The sequence below is a fragment of the Acomys minous genome, assembly GCF_964271855.1.
Source record: "Acomys minous genome assembly, chromosome: 13".
In the NCBI taxonomy this organism is placed as follows: Eukaryota; Metazoa; Chordata; class Mammalia; order Rodentia; family Muridae; genus Acomys; species Acomys minous.
In genome coordinates this window covers 32,370,407-32,391,062 of record NC_140495.1, presented here as the reverse complement: position 1 = coordinate 32,391,062, position 20,656 = coordinate 32,370,407, and the positions used below count along the sequence as shown (strand labels likewise).

The 20,656-nt window shown below is 45.8% G+C and overlaps 1 protein-coding gene across 1 annotated transcript; it reads right to left on the bottom strand.

The window, feature by feature from the left end:
- Positions 1–4,566: 4,566 nt before the first annotated feature.
- Positions 4,567–12,532, bottom strand: TMED3 (transmembrane p24 trafficking protein 3). The gene is made up of 3 exons (XM_084753432.1): positions 12,219–12,532; positions 10,511–10,759; positions 4,567–5,395 (listed from the first exon to the last, which is right to left on the bottom strand). The coding sequence occupies exons 1-3, from the start codon at positions 12,528–12,530 to the stop codon at positions 5,159–5,161; spliced, it is 798 nt and encodes a 265-aa protein (XP_084609558.1). The 5' UTR covers positions 12,531–12,532; the 3' UTR covers positions 4,567–5,158.
- Between the last annotated feature and the right edge of the window lie 8,124 nt (positions 12,533–20,656).

Genomic DNA, 20,656 nt, shown 5'->3' with positions numbered 1-20,656 from the left:
ACCAAACTCAGGACATTCTCCTTGGCACCAAGCCCTTTGCCTGCTGAGCCATCTTGTTGGCCCAAAACAAATTTTAAAATGTCTTAGAGCGGGGAAAGTAAGTCTCAAATGTGCCCCAGTGTTCCCCCATCCTCATTTCCAACTCACCTGCTTCATTCAAGTTGAGCTGTTACCTGCTCCCTGTACACACACACACGATGCCTCATGTCTACAGCTCTGACTGGAATCTCAGTTTTCAGGTATGAGTCACTGCATCACCACCACCTCCTCTTGTGTGGCTCCTTGTGTGTTGTACTGTTTCTCCGTTGCATCCATTGGCCTATCATTCCTTTCATGAGCGCCTGTGACACAACATGTAATACTGCACCCTACTGTGATGATTTGCTTTGAGTTCTGTTATATGTTCACAATCATTTCTTCTCTTTTTGCTTGGTTGATATTTTCTGAAGTCTTTTCATCTTCTTATTTTCAACATGCCTGTAGGGGGTTGCTTATTTCTTTATTTATCCTTCTCTCATATATTACATTCCAACTGCAGTTTTCTCTCCCTCCTCTCCTCCTAGTCCCCCACCCACTCACCTCCCCTCTTCCTCAGATCCATTCTTCTTCCATGTCCCTTTAGAAAAGAGCAGACCTCCCAGGGATATCAACCAAAGACTAAGCACAGACCCTCTCATTCAAAGCTGGATGAGGCAACCCAGTAGGAGGAAAAGGGTCCCAAAAGTAGGCAAAAGAGTCAGAGACAGCCCCCACTCCCACTGTTAGGAGTCCCACAAGAACACCAAGATACCAAACCATAACATATATTCAGAGAACCTAGGTCAGACCCATACAGGTCCCATAATTGTCACATCAGTCTTTGAGCCCCTATGAACCCCAGCTAATAAATTCTGTCCTTACTCCCGCTAGCCCCTATAATCAATCCTTCATCTCCCTCTTCTATGAGGTTCCCCCAAGCTCTGTCTAATGTTTGGCTGGGGGTCTCTGCATCTGGTTCTACCACTTGCTAGATGAATCCTGCAGGATATTTGATCCCATTGTGAACCCCGAGATTGTGAACTGTAAAAACCTGTTTCTTATTTGGTGTGGTGCAGCCCTAACAAACACCTTTAATCCAAGAATTTTTTTTTAACTGTAAATAGGTGATCATGGTGTGATTCAGCCCTAACACCTTTAATCCAAGAGCTTTCTGCATACAGGATTTAATAAAGTTAACTCTAGGTCAAGAGGCAAGAGCAAGAAACCAGCTGGCAGAGATTAAGTAGATAGGAGAGACTTTGAGAAAAAGGTATTTAAGACAGCATGGAGAAGGGCTCTTCAGCTTTTTGGCTTTTTAGATTTTGGCTTATTCCTCCTGGGCTATCAGGTGAGCTAGCATGCTTTTTCCTCCTCTGCCCTCAGCTGAGCCAGCAAGCTTTTGGCCTTGGGCTTTTAGCTTTTTGGGCTTTTGGCTTTTTGGCTTTTTCTTTCTGGGACGTGAGCTGAGTAGGAAAGTCGGCTGGCTGCTTTCTCCACCTCAGGGTCTTTGACCTACTTCATAGCTTTGTCTGAATGTCTGTTCTTGGTGTTCTCTTTTGAACCATTATGAGACCAGATTCCCCACTGATTCAGGAGCACAATAAACGCTTTAGTATATATTAACTTGACACCTGGCAGGAGGCTCTTGATTTTACCGTTTAGAAAAATGTGTTTTCTGATGGCACTCGGAGGAAGGATAGCAGACTACCAAGAAGAAACTTGATACCCTGGCATCATATTCAAGGGGAGGAGGTCCCCCTCAGTCACAGTCATAGGGAAGGGGAATGGGGTGAAAGCGGGAGGGAGGGAGGAATGGGAGGATGCACGGGATGGGAGGATGCACAGGATGGGATAGCAATTGAGATGTAATATGAATGATTTTATTTTTCAATAAAAAATAATAAATAAATAAATAGAAAGAAAGAAAAATGTCTACTCAGGATGGTCCTGTGGAGGAGGTCTGACAGCAATGACACCTCGAATTGACAGCCATGAGCCTCAAATATCCAAGCTTTTTCATACCACACTGCTGTAGTGTGACTGGCACAGGGCTGTGCCCCAGGGCAGCCAGAATCAGTGCCCTAGGCCAACTCTCGGTCTTAGGGACAGTCTCAGACTGTCCAAATTCATGGCTTTAGAGATGTCCCTGCCGAAGCTCCACTTGATTTGGAAACCTGTGGTATGAAGCACACCCTGTTTCACTGGATCTCTCTGCCTTCCTCTTTACTGCCTTCCCCTCTCCCCTTCTATTTCTTCTCCTTCCTCTGTGAGGCTTAGAAACAAGTTCCTGAACGTGCCAACCTTCTACTGTCTATGTAGCCAGCCTTCGGTTTTTAAAAGCCTCTCTTGGCTTTGAGAATACTAACCCTCACAGGAAGTCAGAAGCCGTCTTCCTCTTCCCATGGGATTCTCAGCCACCTGGGACACTGAGAACAGATGTGCCTTTAAGACCCACCTGACAGCAGCATCCAGGCTTATACTCACATACATTTTGCTGTAAGAGAGTGAATTCTGCTCAACAGCAATGCTCATGGCCCAACCCCCGTCCAGTTAGAACACTCCCTGATGTCCACTTCACCAGTAAGGGCTGCTCAGAGCAAGCCGCTCACCACCTTGTCCGTGATGGCTCAATGATGCATGGTAAGCCTGGGCTCAAATCCCAAAGGGTGCCAAAGCAACTGAGTAGTTCCTACTCCGATACAGCATCAAAAGGCCTCTTCTAACATGTGAAATGGGCGGCTCCCACGTTTTAAAATCTGTATCTAAAACTTTTCATAACGAACACAGGGCTCTGAAAGACAGTTTAAGCATTAACTTGTCAACAGTCATGACTATTTGGATGCATCAACAAGCATGGAAGTGGCTTGAGAGCCACCATCCAGTGCCTGCACTGATTTTTCCCAGCTCTCCGGGTCCCATTCATCTCTCCCACACACCACACAGCTCCTGTGCTTGAAATTCTTAGTTGCAGTATCCTATTAGATTTCTCTGTTTAAAGGTCTTTTGTTTTAAGTTTTCCTTCATGGGCTGGAGAACTGTAAAACTCAGCAGGTTAAAAATTGTTTCCTTTGGGACAGGGTAATTATTAGACTTGTTACTAGTGTATAACTGATCAAAAATATTTGGCCAGCAATAAGCAAGCTGTAAGCTTCATTGCAAACATTATCTCTAAAACTGAATGAAGGGGGCAGTGTCTCCTTGTCTGTGTCCTTGACACTTATGTGAGGTTATATTAATAAAGCACAGGGCGCTAGCAATTCTAGTCTTGTTTTGTTTTGTTTTGTTTGTATACAACAACTTCAGGCACAGGAGCTGTGTGGTGTGTGGGAGAGATGAATGGGACCTGGAGAGCTGGAAAATCTGTGCAGGCACTGGATGGTGGATGATCTCAAGTCACTTCCATGCTTTTTGATGCATCCAAATCGTCGTGACTATTGACAAGTTAATGCTTAAACTGTGTCTTTCAGAGCCCTGTGTTCATTATGAAAAGTTTTAGAGACGAATTTTGTTTTCTAAAAGTTAAGAGGACATCCTCTCCCTCTCCCTCCCCCATCCCACCCCCCCTCTCAGTGAAGAATGACATGAGAAGTTGCATTACAGCAATGGTGTGGGCTCCCGAGACGCCTGAGTGACAGAAGAGCAGTATGTTCAGGTTGGCAGTTCCCACAGAAGCTGGGGCTGGCAGCGGTCGTGCAGCTAGGGGGACATCTAAGAAGTACAGGTTAAAGCTAGATGTGGTGCACACCGCTTAACACAACACTCAGGATTGAGAGGGGCAGGCTAACCAGCCTACAGAGCAAGAACTGTCTCATAAAAAAACAAAAACAAAAAACAAAAACAAAAACAAAAGTAGCAGCCCAGGTATGCTGTTAATCTGAGAGGCAAGCACATGAAAGTTTACTATCTCTCACGCTGCCCTATAGTTTATAAAACAGTCTTTTAGGTGTACACAGTTCTTCAATTCAAAATAAGAGACAAAAGAAATACCATCAAAAGCACACAGGAAACACATTTTCTTTTCAATCAAGCTAAGTAATAAGGTTTCCAAGCTGTTTTCTCAAAGGATTGCGTTGCCCCTCTTTCCCACAATGTGCTACTGTCAGCTTGGGTTTCCAGATTCCTCGCTAGCTTTCTGTTAGATGGACCAGCCTATCTTCCTTCCAGACCCACCATTCTCCACAGTAGACATTAATCACTTCTAACGGAAGGGAATTAGGACAACACATATGATGCCACCCTAATTGAGAGATGACATCTGATGGACAGGAAATGAGAAAGCAGGTCATGCAGACAGGGTTCAGTTATTGTCACAAAAAGAAACCATTTATACACAGCCTTAGCACAGCCTGGTGAGTGACAGGAATGGGAGGGGTCTTCCTGCTGCCAGTCCCTTGGGAGGGGCACAGTTCACTGACTCCTCTCCATATCTCTACCCCCTACTGTACACAGCCACCCACTCAATCTATCACACTGGTTACATATACAGCCGTGCTCTATACTAAGTTAGAAGATCCTTTTGAGGCAAAGAAATAGAGGCACACCCCTGCAGAGCGCTCAAACTTGGTTTTTATTAGCACGGTTCTGCCTCCAGGAGACACAGATCACCAAGAGCACTCATTCTCCATTTGGGCCATGGTTGAGTGGCTGACCCTACTGTTTCCAGGTTAGATCTGCCTTCTTCAGGTACAGAGCAGCCCATGACAGGAAGGCAAGAACTCAGAGTTCCTTTCTCCCCTTCCTATACAACAACCTAATGACCAATGTGTCATGGAGCAGTGGCAGAACTCTAAGCTGCCCAGGTACTTGGAGTTCTCCAACAGACTGGATACTGGATCACTGCCGTCCCATAGTGGCCAATCCCTAGGCTGACCCATAAACATTCTTGCTCAATGTTACACACACACACACACACACTCTCTCTCTCTCTCTCTCTCTCTCTCTCTCTCTCTCTCTCTCTCCAAACAGATTCCTGGGCTCTGTGAGTCTCAGTGGCCGGAGTGCAAGAATCAGATATGTGCACAAACAACAAAGTGTGGCCTCTGTTCTTCCTGCAGCTTTCCCTCGCCCTGTGTCACACCCCCATGCCTACAGGAACCAGAGGCCCTAGGGGTGTGAGGGGCTGTGGCATGGGACTGCATGGCTAGGAGTGGACCGCTCTGTTGGTGGGTCGTTTTTCTGTAAAGAAGCTTTTCAGCAGTAGCACCTGGCTGAAGCTGACCACAAACAGGGCGATGGTCTCGCCCACAGACCAGTAAGACACTCGACTATTAAGGTCTTCGGCTCGGGCTCGGTCCTGGGCCTCTCGCAGGCGATAATGTGTCTGAGAGTCGATCACGGTCTTCAGGGCCTCGTGGATAGTTACACAGGCAGATTCCATCTAGGCAGGAAGAGAAAAGTGGTCAGTTGTTAACCCTGAGTCAGGTAGCTTGGGATCCAGCAGCCAAGGTTTGTGGCAGAATCCTAGGCATGATCGACTGATACCCGTAAGGGGTCTGTGTTAAGCACATTATATGGTTTCATAATTCTACAGATAACCTGGAGGGAGCTCAGAGAGGATCACACACATTTAAAAAGTGACGGAATCAGCCTATGTGTGCAAGCCCTACCCTGTGTCTCTTATTTAATCCTCTCAATGCCCTGACAGACACCATCACCACCCTCAGTTAAGGACAGCCAGATCGGGGGAGCTTACCTCTCCTCACTGATGAGGAAATTGAGCTCAGAGGCTATATGAACTCCCCAAGGCACACAAGGTAATTAACAAGCAGTGTGAACTAGACACAAGAATGCGGGACTTTGGACTCACTGCTTACTCTACTGTATTAACTGATGCCTACAGTTTCATGTGCAAACAACCACACACACACAGTTGCTCACATAAAACACACACCACTTCTCAATTTATTTTTAATGACTGCTAAAATAGTCTATGCTGTAGGCACATCTCTGCAAAGATCTGGAACACCACCACCACCAGGCCTTGCTCCCTACCCAGGAATTTAAGACACCAAAAGCCACCATTCCTGTGGTTACACTGTCACTCGGAACAGCCGACCTTAAGACAGAGAGGAAGATGATCCTGCAGCCCGATCTACTCACGCAAGCCCTTACAGCAGAGACTCTTCCTGGCTGGAAGAAAGAAGAAAACCCCTACAAGAATCGGCGCGCTGTTTCAAGGCACTGACAGCATAATGGTTGGCAATGGACAGGGTCCTTAGCCATCTACCTGTATAGAAGGGCATCTGACCAACAACCTGCTAACAAGAGCGCAGATGCTTCCTCTTCTAGCTACACTCACAACCTGACCAACAGCTCCATCTTAGCTCTGTGAGACTACGAGCAGAAGCCCGCTAAGCCTGCTCAGACTCTCAGCACTTAGCGCTGTGAGGTGAGCGACAGGTATGGCATTCAGCCACCATGTCTGCAGCAACGGACAAGCACTGCGCCAGGCCTGCTGAGCAGCTGAGCCCTCAGTCCAGAAGCTGTGGTTACCTGCACAAGATTGGGCCTGTCAACACTCAATCATAGAGGCCCAGCCTCTAACTGAAGAGCCATGGGCAGCTAACTGTTACTGGAAGAGGAACAGCAATTGGTAAGTTATTCATGTTCAGGTAAGACAACCTTTTTACCCATGCTCCTAAGGACAATTATTAGTCATCTTAACTAGCTAAATCCATTGGCTCACAAAAACAGTGATAATAGGGCTGGACAAATGGCTCATAGAGAAGCCTATGGTTAAAGGCGCTGGCTGCTCTTTCAGAGAACCACGGTTTGATTCTCAGTACCCGCATGGCAGTCAGTTCACAACTGTCTGTAACTCCAGTTCCAGAGGGTGTCATGCTCTCTTCTGACCTCCTTGGGCACTGCATGCACATGATACACAGCAGTACATACAGCAAAACATTCATACACATAAAGTAAAATAATACATCTTTTAAAATAGAAATGCAGCTAGGCGTGGTGGCACATGCCTTTAATCCCAGCACTTGGGAGGCAGAGGTAGGCGGATCGCTGAGGGTTCGAGGCCAGCCTGGTCTACAAAGTGAGTCTAGGACAGCCAAGGCTACACAGAGAGACCCTGTCTCGAAAAACCAGGAAAAAAAATGCAAAATAGAATTGGCTAATGTTAATGGCATAGTGGAGGAAGCCATGAGTGAATAACATCCTGAGTGAGTGTGCTCTGTTGACATGGGCACGGCCATGTCAAGGACTCCAATGCCTCAGGCCAGTGGTTCTCAACCTATAGGTCATGACCCCTTTGGTGGTCATACAGCTCTTTAACAGGGGTTGCCTAAGACTATTGGAAATATCAGGTATTTACATTATGATTCATAACAGTGACAAAATTGCAGCTATGAAGTAGCAATGAAAATAATTTTCATGGGGGTTGCCCTAACCGTGAGAACTGTATTAAAGGGCCACAGTGTTAAGAAGGCTGAGAACCACTGTGTTAGACCCATGAGAAATTAGCAAAGCCTTCGCTCATGCTCCTAGTGCAAATGTTGGCAGTCTATGCAGAAAATGTCCACTGTAGCTTTCTCCCCCAGATCTTTACAACCTATAGTTTGTGCCTTGCAGAGACTGCTCCTATCAAGATGAACTAAAATCTGCCTCCTTGTTCAGCGGAATGTAACAACTCTGCCTCCTTGTTTATCTGACTAATAACCCCACCTCCCTGCTCAACTCTATATAACAAACACACTGAACTTCCAGGGTCCTGAGCCTTCTCCATCAGAGAGCCCAGACCAGCAGATCCCAACTTGTCTTTCCGAGTCCCTGGAGCTCTGCTGGATGCAGTGTAATAGGATAAACTATGGTGCAGTCTCAGAATGAAGTACATTAGAAAAAGGGTTGAAGAGTGTTCTATGACAGCCAGTTAGAAAAAGGAAAAAAAAATCAAATAAAGAGATAAAGAGTTATGTAGTATGCTAGTTTAAGCAAGGAAAAAAGAGGAAGAATAAACTGAAAAATGTTTTTATACAAAAAAAACCATATAACACTAATAACAAATTATACACAACAAAAAAGGAAGTGATTGCAAAGGGCACCTCCATTGTTGTCAACTACCAGAAGAGGGCTCTTGGTTCACGGAAACCATGGCAGCATGCATGGACTTGCTGCTCCTCGCTTTCTACTTCCAGAGTGCCCCACAGCTGATCAGCACTGGCAGAAGAAGATGAAGACCTGCATTAAAAAGGCCCCTGTGCTGGACAGGAGTGGGCTTGGGGTAACTTTAGGCCGCTAAAGCCAGAGAACTCAGTAATAAAGGAGATCATTAGAAGGGGAAAAAAATGGATAAAGACACACCCGTGTGTGATGTGTGTTCACAGTCATAGGCTGTGTATGTGCATATATGTATGTACACATGTAAATATGTGCAAACACACACACACATGCTTCCATTTATATAAATCCACAGGTACTTTGTCTTTTAAGCAGCAGGGAAGGGCTCATTTAGTTCTCTAAGTTAGAAATCCGTTCTCCAAGGTCACTTCTGTCCCAGCACACTTGGAGACCTGGTGGTCATTGGATCTACTGGCTGGGAATTCCTCCAAGCCTCGGCCCTAGCCACACACTTTAGCACGCGTCCACCACCGCTCCATACTGCTAAGTGGAGACCAAGCATCCCAGCACGCAAACCCCAGGGGTGGGGGAGAACATATCCCAACATAGCACATGATTAGGACATAAGGCATAAGCCCTCATCAAACCAATTTATCACCAACAGTGACACACACTCACCTATAAATGCACGCTACCTCCCCCATGCACTGGGGTCTCCCAACGCTGTTAGTCTACCACAAAGCTCTTCAGCTTCTTACCACAGACTGTCAGTTAGGTAATACCCTAGCTTGCTTCAGGGGATGTGGGAAAACAGACACTGGCTAAAAGAGGACCCATATGATAAAAACGGGCTGGTGAAAGAGGAACTTGACAAATTCCACCTGCCCTCGTCCCTGTGACAGGATCACATTCGAACCGAAGCTCTGGGAAAGGCTTTGTCCAGTGCCCTAACTCAGTAACCTTCTCTCTCTTTCTCCCACTGGTGCAAGAGGGATTCCTAAACTTCCACGGTTTCATCAGTGACCAACAGAACAACCCATCCCTTTGGCTGGATATTCTAACTTTTACTTAAAAAGCCTCAGGTACACAGTACATCTCAGTGCTGCCCAGTGCATCTCTATCCCCTGACGGGCCAGAGATGGGGAAAGACTGGGCATGAGCCGCAGAGAAACAGAACATATGGTCGCCTCAGAGAGCAAGCCGAGGAAAAGGTTGGCCTCCTTCGAGAACTGAGACTTTCTGGCTTTGGTCCTGGAATGAGTTAGTATGGCATAGATGGTTATTCCTGTCTTACAGGTTCCCCGGGCCATGGCGATCAGTCACAAGACAAACATTTGGTGAGTTCCCTTGGGTACAAGGCCTCCGACACTGAGGTATTAAGAATATAAAAGTAGGTAGATACCAGATTCCTGGCCCTTGGGAAACCCAGCCTAGGTGTAGAAGGAAGGAGGAGCTGAAATAGGGAGAGAAGGAGAGAGAGAGAGAGAGAGAGAGAGAGAGAGAGAGGGAGAGGGAGAGGGAGAGGGAGAGGGAGAGGGAGAGGGAGAGGGAGAGGGAGGGAGAGGGAGAGGGAGAGAGAGAGAGAGAGAGAAAGAGAGAGAGAGAGAGAGAGAGAGAGAACTCAGGTTGGAGACTGGGGTTAGTCAATAATCTTGAGAGCCATGGGGCTCAATGAAAACTCCCATCCTCCAAAAAATGCCTTGATTCCTCTGCCACAGTGGGATCTGTTGTTCAGAGACTGTACTTGGTAGCCAGCCTCTCACCCTGACTTGCTACACAGGTGCTCACCGAAGAGACATGAGTGGAAGTGGTGGTGTGTGTTGACTACGGGCCAAGGTTTGAAGGGGCAGCTGCGCCTTTCGCCTTCTTTCGGTATCCAGAGGCATAGAGGTCTGAACCCCGAAGGAAGGACAGTGAGAGCGAGCCTTGGGGCTCAAGACACAGCTCTGTAATAGAACGCGTGCTTAGCATGGACAAGGCCACATGTTCAGGAGGAAAAAAAAAAAGAAAAGAAAAGAAAAGAAAGAGCATGGATTCCTAAGTCACCACACAGCCTTTTCCAGACCGTGCTGAGAAGAGATTCCCCAGTGTGCTAGGCACTGACTGACAGGTGGGTTTGGTTATGGCAGCATGTGCTACCCTCATCAGCACACTCCTGAGGCAGGCCTTGGGTGTTCACCGTCTGAGCATACCATGCAGCTGACAGGTACGTGGCATCATTCTGAAAGAGGTGTTGGGCCAGAGAAAGGCAGATGGAAGGGTGGAGAGGGAAAAACCTCAGGGATGAGAGGGCTCTGGCTGAAACCAGGAGACCAGGAGGGGGATGGAGTCTTTTACAGGTAGATGTAAGCTAAGACAGGGACAGAAAAGCAGGAACACGCTGAGAGCAGGAGGGACCCGACCCATTAGGCCTGCCCTGTCCACTCACCTGGGTGAGAGCTGTGACCCTATTCCCCATGTCTGGGAGAATGGGGGGCTCGTCACCCACTTGGAAGTCAAAGTAGACGGTCTTGTGAGAGAAGGTGGAAAACTCATTGCTGAAGCAGAACCGGTAAACGCCCTTGGCCTCCGTCCTGTACGTGAAGCTGTCATACTGCTTCTTGGTCTCCCTGTAGATGACATTCCCCGAGGGGTCCTCCACATAGCAGTCCACATCGTAGTGGCCTCCGGTGATAACCTGACAACCAAAAAAAAAAAAAGTGTGCTGTTACTGGGGGCAACCAATGCCTTGAAATGCTGACCGTAAACAGTGTCCACTCTAAGTATCCTATTGTTTAATCCTCATCACTGTCCAACACAAAGGCCACGACACTTCCCATTCTGCTGAGCTTGAGCAGTTAAATAAGACGCAGTGGTCACTGTACTCACATGACAGAAGCCATTCAGGGAGAGAGAGAGGTTTGTTCTGGCTCACTAACTTGAGGGCACAGTTCATCACAGAGAAGGCACGAGGCAGCTGGTCACATGGCATCCAGAGCCAGGAAGGGGAGAGAGATGGATACTGATGTCCTGCAGGATTTCTCCTTTTTAATTCAGCTTGGGACCCCAGCCCAAGGAATGGAGGGGGGAGGGGGGAGGGGGTGGTACCCACACTTAAGGTGGCTCTTCCCACTCCTGTCTAATTTTGAAACCCCCTCACAGATATGGCCAGAGGTGTGTCTCCTTGGCGATTATAGATCCCCTCCCTCACTGATGAGGAATGCCTACCCCCATGGCTTCTGGAGCCTCACTGGCCACATCACTAAGAACGCTCTTCTTGTTCTTCGGCTGCCTGTGCCAAGGCAGGAACATACACAGTTTGCTTGTTGGCCACAGATGTGAGAAAGGTCTCATCTTTGACTCCACCTTACATGACGTTGTCTCCAAGCAGAAGCAATCCCTCAGAGCTTCTACCGCAAAAGGGCTGTTCAATGTGCACCAATTGGACTGCCTGTGTCACCTCATTTCTAGAAGCCTTGCTTTAACGTGGTCACACATTCCTCCGACCCTAGACCTGCTCGTTAACCCAAGGGGACGGAGCCATTCATTACCAAAAGCAACTGTTAGCTATGAGATCTGTCCATAGAGGCAAAAGTGCAGGACCTGACTTCACTGAGCCATATGGTTTAAAAAAAAAAAAAAAAAAAAAGGCAAGCCAGGTAGCCACACCATGGTGGGAGGAAGGGTGAGTTCCCTTGTGTGAACCCTCCTTTCCAAAAGCCTCTTAACTGCTAGCTCACCCCAACTCCAAATGTAAATGATGCTGACTGGACTTGGCTTCAGCACCTGCAAAAATACGCAGCCCAAGAGACAGCTGAGGCAGACTGCCAGCCTGTGTCCAGCTAATTAATACTGACGACGTTCATTGTGGCTAGGTACCTGGTCAATTCTGCAGAACACGGGTGGGTGGGGCTGCAGGGGGTGGGCAGGCCTCCCCACCTTAGGCGCGCACCTGTAGCCTGCCTAACTCCCCAACCACCCTGGCCCACTTCTGGTGGGCACTGGCTGATACAAACGTATCAATTTCAGGGAGAAGTCCACCGGTCTAGGGTTATCCCCCGCTCCCCACCCGACCCCCAGCAGCCTCTGGTGGCTCATCTTGGCCTCTCCGGATAGTGGCGCCAAAGCCTGAGTGAGACGCGCGGCTAGGGCCGCACCTGGTAATCCAGGGAGAACTTCACGCCCTGCTCCACCTCTTCGTGGAAGCACTGTTTGGCATTGTCCGGCAGCTCGAAGGTAAGCTCAGCGCCCCGCAGTCGCTCGGCCCGGAGCAGGAGCAGAAGCAACAGGAGCAGCATCTGGAAGGATGAAGCGCGAGGAGCCTCGTTGCCCATGATGCTCTGGCCTGGTCCTCCGAGCAGCAGTTCCCACACAGAGATAGCAGGGAGCTGGGAGGGGCCCCTGGAGAGACGTGGCGCGAGCTCCGCACAGCGCTTCCGGGATGGCGGCGACCCAGTGCGCAGCCGCATACCCGGGAGGCGGGCCTGGGTCTTTCCCTCCCGCTGCGCCTGCGCACTACCGAGCTTATAAACCGATGGATTCTGCCACGGGTCAAGGAGACCAGTACATCTATCTCAGTGTGTTCCTCCAGATCTTGTAGTCGAGAAATCCGGGACATAGCGTCACACCCAGTAGTTAGGAGGCTGGCTGAACAAAAAAGGAAAAGCAGGGAAAGAAGGCAAATGGACATTTTTAATGAAGAAGACGTGAAAGTTATAACCATCTAACTAGAAGAATCAAGTAAAGATAGCAAAAATCAATGAGCAGAAGTTCCTACATATTAAATATGCAGTGCTACATTTAAGTTAAAAACAAAAACAAAAACTCTGCATAAGTTCAGAGGAGGAGGCCTGATTCCACAGCTGTTCAAGTTGCAGCAGGCAGAATTGGAATCAGCATCAAACTGCATGTAAGAGAGATGCCTGCGTTTTTAAAGGGTAAATTACTGCTTTACCTGACAACGATCTGGTGCCGTCTATTGTACTATTTTTAGGAGAGGTATTAACAAAATTGGGGGGCCAGACAAAGGAAGGTGATTAGAAGGAAGGCAACATAAAACACTGCCAGGAAGCTGTCTCCAACAAGGGAATGCCAGAGTAAGGAAGATTTAGCATGGGAAATTAAAACCAACAGGGAACCTTAGCTCTAAGGGCTCACATAACAGCAACCCTTATTTGGCTCTAACAGTGTGCCTGACACACAATCACCTGTGTATCCAGCTTAACGTAGTTTATATTAATTCGTCCTCACTAACAGCCATGTATTTAACAAATAACTTTGTTCCTATTTGACGAGGAAGAAACAGGTGCTTAGGATGTCTAATTCAGTAATACTTGTCAAGGCAGGGGTGATCTATAGTCTCCCATGGTTTTGCAGGTCACCTGAGCAGTTGAACTTCAGGCAGTCAGTCTTCCCTGGAATTGCTCACAAAGCTACATTCAACCTGAGTCCCTCTGGGCTGTACAAGATGACCCCACTGGCATGTCTGGGAAAGATACTGGTTATATACCTTGTTTCTCTTCCAAATATATTTTTTTCTACCACTGGTAGGCTAGGTTACCTTTCTTTCTTTCTTTCTTTCTTTCTTTCTTTCTTTCTTTTAAACTAAGAATTTATTTATTTTATTATAATTTATTCAGATTACAACCCGATTGTTATCCCCTCACTTGTATCTTTCCGTTCCCATCCTCTCTCCCTCTTTTGCCTGTGGGCTCCAACTTTTCCAAACCTACTTTATTTGGGGTTCCTTAAATGCTTATACCTCCCTTCCAACCCACCTATCCTCTATAGGAGATTTAGGGGGACAGGAGAAGTAGACCTTGTTGAGTTAAGTTCCTGGGAGCAATTCCCCTGGTGTAGTTGGTAGGATTTCAGCAGACCAGCAACCCTACCAAGGTTGCTGATGGAAACCCGGAAAAGCAGCCAGAGCCCAGAGCCTCAAAGACTTCGCTGAAGCAGTTCTCTCTTGGAGTATCTTGAAGTGCAGTGATGAACAGCCAAACAATACCAAGACCCAAAAAGCCCCACCTCCTATTCTGGATATATATACATACATACATACATATCTTCTCTGAGTCTATACCAGGATGTTTTTCAGCTGGCAAAAACCAAGTCCTCATAAGAGGTGGTTCAACTTCCAAGTGGATAAACATCACCTGCTCTCTCACAAGTCTGTTCCCCATCCCACACGTGGATTCAAAACAAAACATGTTTATATCCACTACATTTGCCCTATTCCCTTTCCCTAAACTTCTGACAAAAGGGTACTTCGTCCTCCACCATATGACCACAGCCTATCAGGTCTCATGAGGATAGCCTGCTTCCCCTTTGTCTGTGTGTTACCAGGCCTCCCCACCAAGGGAAAGTGGGCAAATCAGGGCCACCAGAGTTCATGTCAGAGGCAGTCCCGCTCTCCCCACAACCGTGGAGAATGAGCTGTCCATTGGCTAGATCTGAACAGAGTATCTAGGTTTACTGCATGCATTATCCTTGGTGATACAACAGTTTGTGCAGCGCCCCTGGGGCCAGATCTGCCAGCCTTGATGGTCTCCTTGTGGGGCTCCTGAACCATCTGGGTCCTTCCGTCCCCCCATTCTGCCATACCACTCTCACCTGGACTCCAGCAGCAAGCCCCAGCATCTGTCCTGATGCCCCACTGAATGGAGACTCTCAGAGGACATCTATGTTGGGCTAATATCCACTTATAAATGAGTATATACCATGCATATCTTTCTGTGTCTGGGTTACCTCACTCAGGATGATCATTTCTAGTTCCACCCCTTTGCCTGCAAATTTCAAGATTTCCTTCGTCTTAGTAGCTGAATAGTGTTCCATTGTGTAAATTACCACAGTTTCTTATCCATTCTTTGGCTGAGGGACATCTAGGTTGTTTCCAGATTCACTTTCTCAGAAAAATTGAGAATAGTGCTACCTCAAGACCCATCTATACCACTCCTGGGCATATACCCGAAAGATGCTCCGCCATACAACAAGGACATTTGTTCGACTATGTTCAAAGGCTGATTTTCTTACATGGCATGCTCAGAGAAGCATCCCTAGAGGATCCAGGCACAGACAGCAGGATTCTCTAAGAGCTAGGCTGCAGAATTCCTCCAACATCACTTTTCTATACATTTTACTGGCTAATCAAGCCTTAAAGCTGACCTGGATACAAGAAGAGGGAGAATAGACCCTACCTCTAAGGTGAGAAGTTGTCAAGCCTCATTGTATAGGGGGAGCCTTTGGGGAAGGGAGGCATTTGTTAAACAAACTAGACAGGACTCAAATTCACCCACCTCACCAATAGCTAAGCCAGAAGCTGAACTCAGAGCTACACAATCCTGAAAGCCCTGTTCCCCCCCCCCAACAAGCACACTGCCTCTACACATCCCTCGGAGTCATGTATTTCTCCATGTTCCACATAGAAAAACTGCATGCTAAGCATGAACGGCACTACAGTGTATCTCAGATCAGCTCGGGGAACTCAAATGTTTCAGGAACAGAATGAGTGGGTAGCACAGTTTCCACCCCTGCATATACTTGAGCAGAGACAAGAGAAGAGCCATTTACTGGAGATACTATAGAGATGGTTCACGAGCTAAATTACAGAGTGTAATGTGAGACCACTTCTGAAGTGCCTTTGAAACTATACAGCCCTTCCTATGTGCTGGGAAGTCCTAAAATGAAGAAATTCTTAAAGAAAACTAAAATAACATCTGTCTTTCCTATTCCTGGGGTGACTTGTGAAGTTGTTTTTTAAAATGTAGTGTCTAAATAGATACAGGAAAAGCATATGACAAAATTCAATAATTGTTTATGATGCAAACTCTTAGTGGCTCAAGAATAATAGATAACTTCCCTTTTGCTATTAACATCCATTCAAACTGGACTAAACTCCATGGTTCATAATAAACACTTAAATATTTCTCTTTGGAGCTGGAGAAATGACTCAGTGGGTATGAATGCTGGTTCACAGGCGTGAGCTTCTGATTTCAAATCCCAGAGCGCACATAAAGAAAGCTGGGCATGGCCATGTTTAGGCCTGTAACACCAACACTGTGGAGGGCAGAGACGGGAGAACCTACAGGGTTTATGGGTGCTACCCCACATCTCCAAAGTCAGTAAAAGGCCCTGTCACAAAGGAATAAGATGGATGGTGGCAGATCAGGACAGCAATGTTCTCTTCTAGCATTCACCCACACAGAAGAATGCTCACATGCACCTGATGTGAACATATACCACATATATGTGTGCATCACACACACACACACACACACACACACACACACACACACATACACACACACACACACGCACACACACTCACACACAAACCTTTCCTTTGAAGTTGGGGCTACAGCATAAATGTCTATAATTACAGTGGAGATTCACATTCAATTCCAGGCAAGAAGATAAGGCAAGGGAAAGAAAGAAGTGCATAAGCATTAGAAAGATAAAACCCAGAATCGGCTGTTTCCCAAGGGTGACTCAGGGATTCACACTATGACTTTTGTTGAATCATTCATTTATGTTTTACAATTTCTCAGTGTGTGATCTCGTAGTTATAAAAGTTTAAAAGGTGAACAAGTGTACTAAGGTGAAATGGGCAATATGAACTGGCCTATCTGTGCCATTTTATCCTTACCTCACATAGCAGGAACACTCTCCAACAGGCTGCTGGGATTTTGAAACCAAATCAGCATTTATCCACACATGCCATTGATGAAGAAGAAATATGGATGGAGCTGAAAAACCCTGTGTCAAGTGAGGGGAGCCATACTCAGAAAGCAAGCACTGCATGTTGACCCTCAAATTCAGATTCCAGCTTCTAATTTATAAGTATGTGTATTTATGTAAATGTGCGTGTGGATAGAGCCCATGGATGTGGAAAAGGGCCCATGAGATGGGGAAAGAGGCTTTGAGGAAGGTTGAGAGTAATAGAATTCATGTGATATTGAAGTGGAAAGAGGAACCCTGGAGGTGGAAGGGGTTAAGCATGAATAGGGGTTAGGAAGATGGGCGAAAGAAAAGCTTAGGAAGGAAGGGTCAACCAAAACGAAATATTATGAAAATATAGGAAGAACACCTGATACTTTGTACATTAGGGTTTTTCTTATGTCAACCATAAAGCAATGAAAAGAAATAAATCCATGTATTCTCTATATGGATTGACTGAAGCAAATAGAAAATTCACCAAGTTAGTATTATCATGACACCATAAGCAATGCCAAACAAACATAATAGAGAAAGTAGGAATTATTTGCAACCTCGGTAATAGGGTGTGGTGGTGTCATTGCTGCCCTCCTGGGTCTTACCAATATCTGCAGAACAATGTTTTTGTAGTTGTCAGTCACTTAGCCATCCTTTGTATTAAAAGAAGCTATCCTATCTTTTATCACCAAACCAAGGGGAGAAAGATATTCCCTGATCCCAAAGCAAGAGTGCGTGTCACAGGCTCCCCCAACTGGTTGCTTTTGCCTATGAATCATAAAGTGGTTCAGAGCTGCAAGCAACACAGAGAAGACTGATGGCATGGGGTGTCCAGAGGTTATAAGAGCCAGTGCCAGGCCTGCATCCTAGGGAGATGGTCCCCACAGCATGATTTTGGTAATGAACTTGTTTACTTACCTTTCTTAATTCCTGCTCTTCTATGAAGCCATCCCTATTCTTACCACTGGTTCAATAGAGTTTGACCTTGTTCACTGAAATGCAGGTTGGAATCCTGGGAATGCACCTCTGTGGTAAGTGGTTGCCTTTGTGCAAGGCCCTTGGTTCAATCCCCAACAGTAGGGAGTAAAACATCCGTTTGAAATGAAGCTTAACTGTATTCTTTTTCATTACCCAAAATAGAGCCAAAGCTGTGCCTTTGCTCAAAATAATCAGGAAAAGATAGAACAGAGAGATTCTACAGAGTCCTTACAGTAAAGTGGGTTCAGTTATGATTATATCTCACATTATATAGACTAGTCAACAAACTCATTCTCAAAGAATGGAGGGTCCTTTACAACGGCCTTCCCCAAGCTTTTTGTATTGATTATACATACTCGAATACAAAACTTTATCAGTAACATATGTAAAGGACCTAAAAGATTAAGCAATGCGAAAACAAGTCACCAATAGTTCAAAGATAGTATCCATTTCATATCACGTTCCAGGGTCCTCACAATCCCTCACCGTTCACCCTGGTTACTTCTGCCCTGGAGTGGTTCTTCCCTATGCATAATCCAGTAATTCAATTATGCTGGTCCTTTTTTTTTTTTTTTTTTTTTTTTTTGTTCACCTTCCTGGCCTTTTGGCCTCCTGGTCTCCTGGTCTCCTGGCTCTACCCTCCGCACTTTTGCTGACTCTCCCAGATGTCTCTACCTCTAGCAATGCTTTTTAAAAATACATACAATAAACTTTCTCCTCCACCATACCTAGGAACTGTCATTTTCCTTTTTTTTTTTTTTTTTTTTTTTCACTCTGTGACTTCCAACTCCATGACTCTTGTCTGTGGCCACTGTTTCTCGCCAACTCAACATGGAGACACACTGTTACTCATAGCCCCTGTAACCCCTCCCCTCTTCTCTACCCTTGACACTGTCTTACTGCTCCCTTTATATAATTGTCATTGGATTCCTCCTTCGTAACCTGGAGTGTCTTGGTTACTTTTCTGTTGTGGTGACAAAACACCCTGGCAATGACAGCCTGAGGAAAAGAAGGTTTATTTTGACTTACTTTTCCAGGTACAGTCCATTAAGGTGTACTTCAGAGTAGATGGTCACATCACACCCACAGCCAGGAGGCAAAGAACAAAGAATGCTCTTGTGCACCCAGCTTTTTCTTCAGTCCAGGACTCAAGCCTAGGGAATGGTGCTGCCCTTGTTGAGAATGAGTCTTCACACCGCATTCAAACCAATCAAGATAATCCCCAGAAGCTAATCATCTTCATAATGCCACCAGGTGATCCTGAAGGTTTGCCTCTTGGGTCCTATCAAGTTGAAAAATCAACATTTATGAACCACCCACAAAAGGAGACTTATTAAGATGTTTCGATGAAAATTCAGGTATAAGCTACAAACAACAACATAAATATATTTACAGTGTTTAAATGTGTAATTTTCAGATGTGAACACCTACAAGACACTCTCGCAATCATGAAATGAGCATGTGCATCAACTCTAAAGCCATCTCTACCTCCACTTCACTCTCAGAATAATGTATTTTTCAGGACTCAATGCTAGAATTTTCCAGAAATCTGAATAAGTGGCATCATATGGCAGCACTCTTTTTAGCATGCTTTCTTAAACTCAGCTTAATTACTTTAAAATTCATCCATGTTTTAGCGTATGCCAATAGTTTGTTTCTTTCTTCACTTCTTATGCTCTGTATACATCTACTCCCAGTCTGTCTAATCGGCCCCATTGTCTATTTGCCTATCTCCTTGCCAACACCACATTTTCTTGGCTACTAGAGTTTTTTAATAAGGCATACAGCCATGTAAAGATAACCTTCCATCTCTACTTGTTTTTGACATTGCATTGGCTCTTGAAGGCCATTTGCTGCATTCCCAAGCAATTAAAAAATTAATTTATTAATTTCTAGAAAATGTATGTATAACTGAACCCGACCATGAATGTGGACAACTGCCTTTTGGGAAGATGCAAAATGGCCATTTATTCAACAATAAATACTGCCAGAAAATTTGGATTTTAACATGCCAAAAAGTGACCCTAAAGCCATATCTCACATCGTAAGCACAATCTCATGCAAGTGGATGTGGATCTAAATGCACAGCCTAAAGCCACAAAGTTTCTAGAAGAAAACATAAAGTTTTTATCTCTTGGACTTCTTCATAAAGAATTCTTAGAAGGCCTAATTCACAACCTGTAACAAGAGAACAAATTGATAAATTGGGCTTTACCAGGCTGAGACGGTTTGTGCTTCACAAGACTCTTTCAAGAGAATTAAATAAAGTCAAAAATGAAACAGCAGCTTTGGAAATCTTATTCAAAACATTAATATGAATAATTTTATGCCAAAAAAAAGGATAACCTTAGGAGGGAAATGAGTAATTTCTTAGAAATAATGTAACTTTTTAAGTCTGACTCCGGAAGGAGCCGAGACTAGTTCTCAGTGTCTGATCCTGTTTAAGGACCCTGTCTAAATTCCTTCCGCACTCCCCCCTCTTGCCCAAGGTGTGCTTACCACTCAGTTTGTACATTTCCGTATTTCTGGGAATAAAATTACTCCCAGATCAATAGGAGAAAAAATTGCCTGTTCTCTTGGTCTACATCTGTCACTGTCAGAAGCTGGGATGGCAGCTCTGAGCTTCTTGCGTTGCAGAGAAACAATACCATTGTGACTTTTATTGTTTCTGCGGCCCCTCTCTGAAGATCTCCTCATGCAACATGTCCCTTCAGGGTATATCTGAAGGGCTCTAGCAGACCCAAGCATGGTAACCATGGCACTGGCAGATCTTGCCCTTCCCCCTTCCCCCTTCCCTCTCCCTTGCTAACCTATTAGAGTTCATTCCTAATGCTAGCCACTTTACAGCCAAGGTCTATTCCCTTATTTGGCCGCTTTATTATATGTGACTCATTCCTGAGGCTGGTCA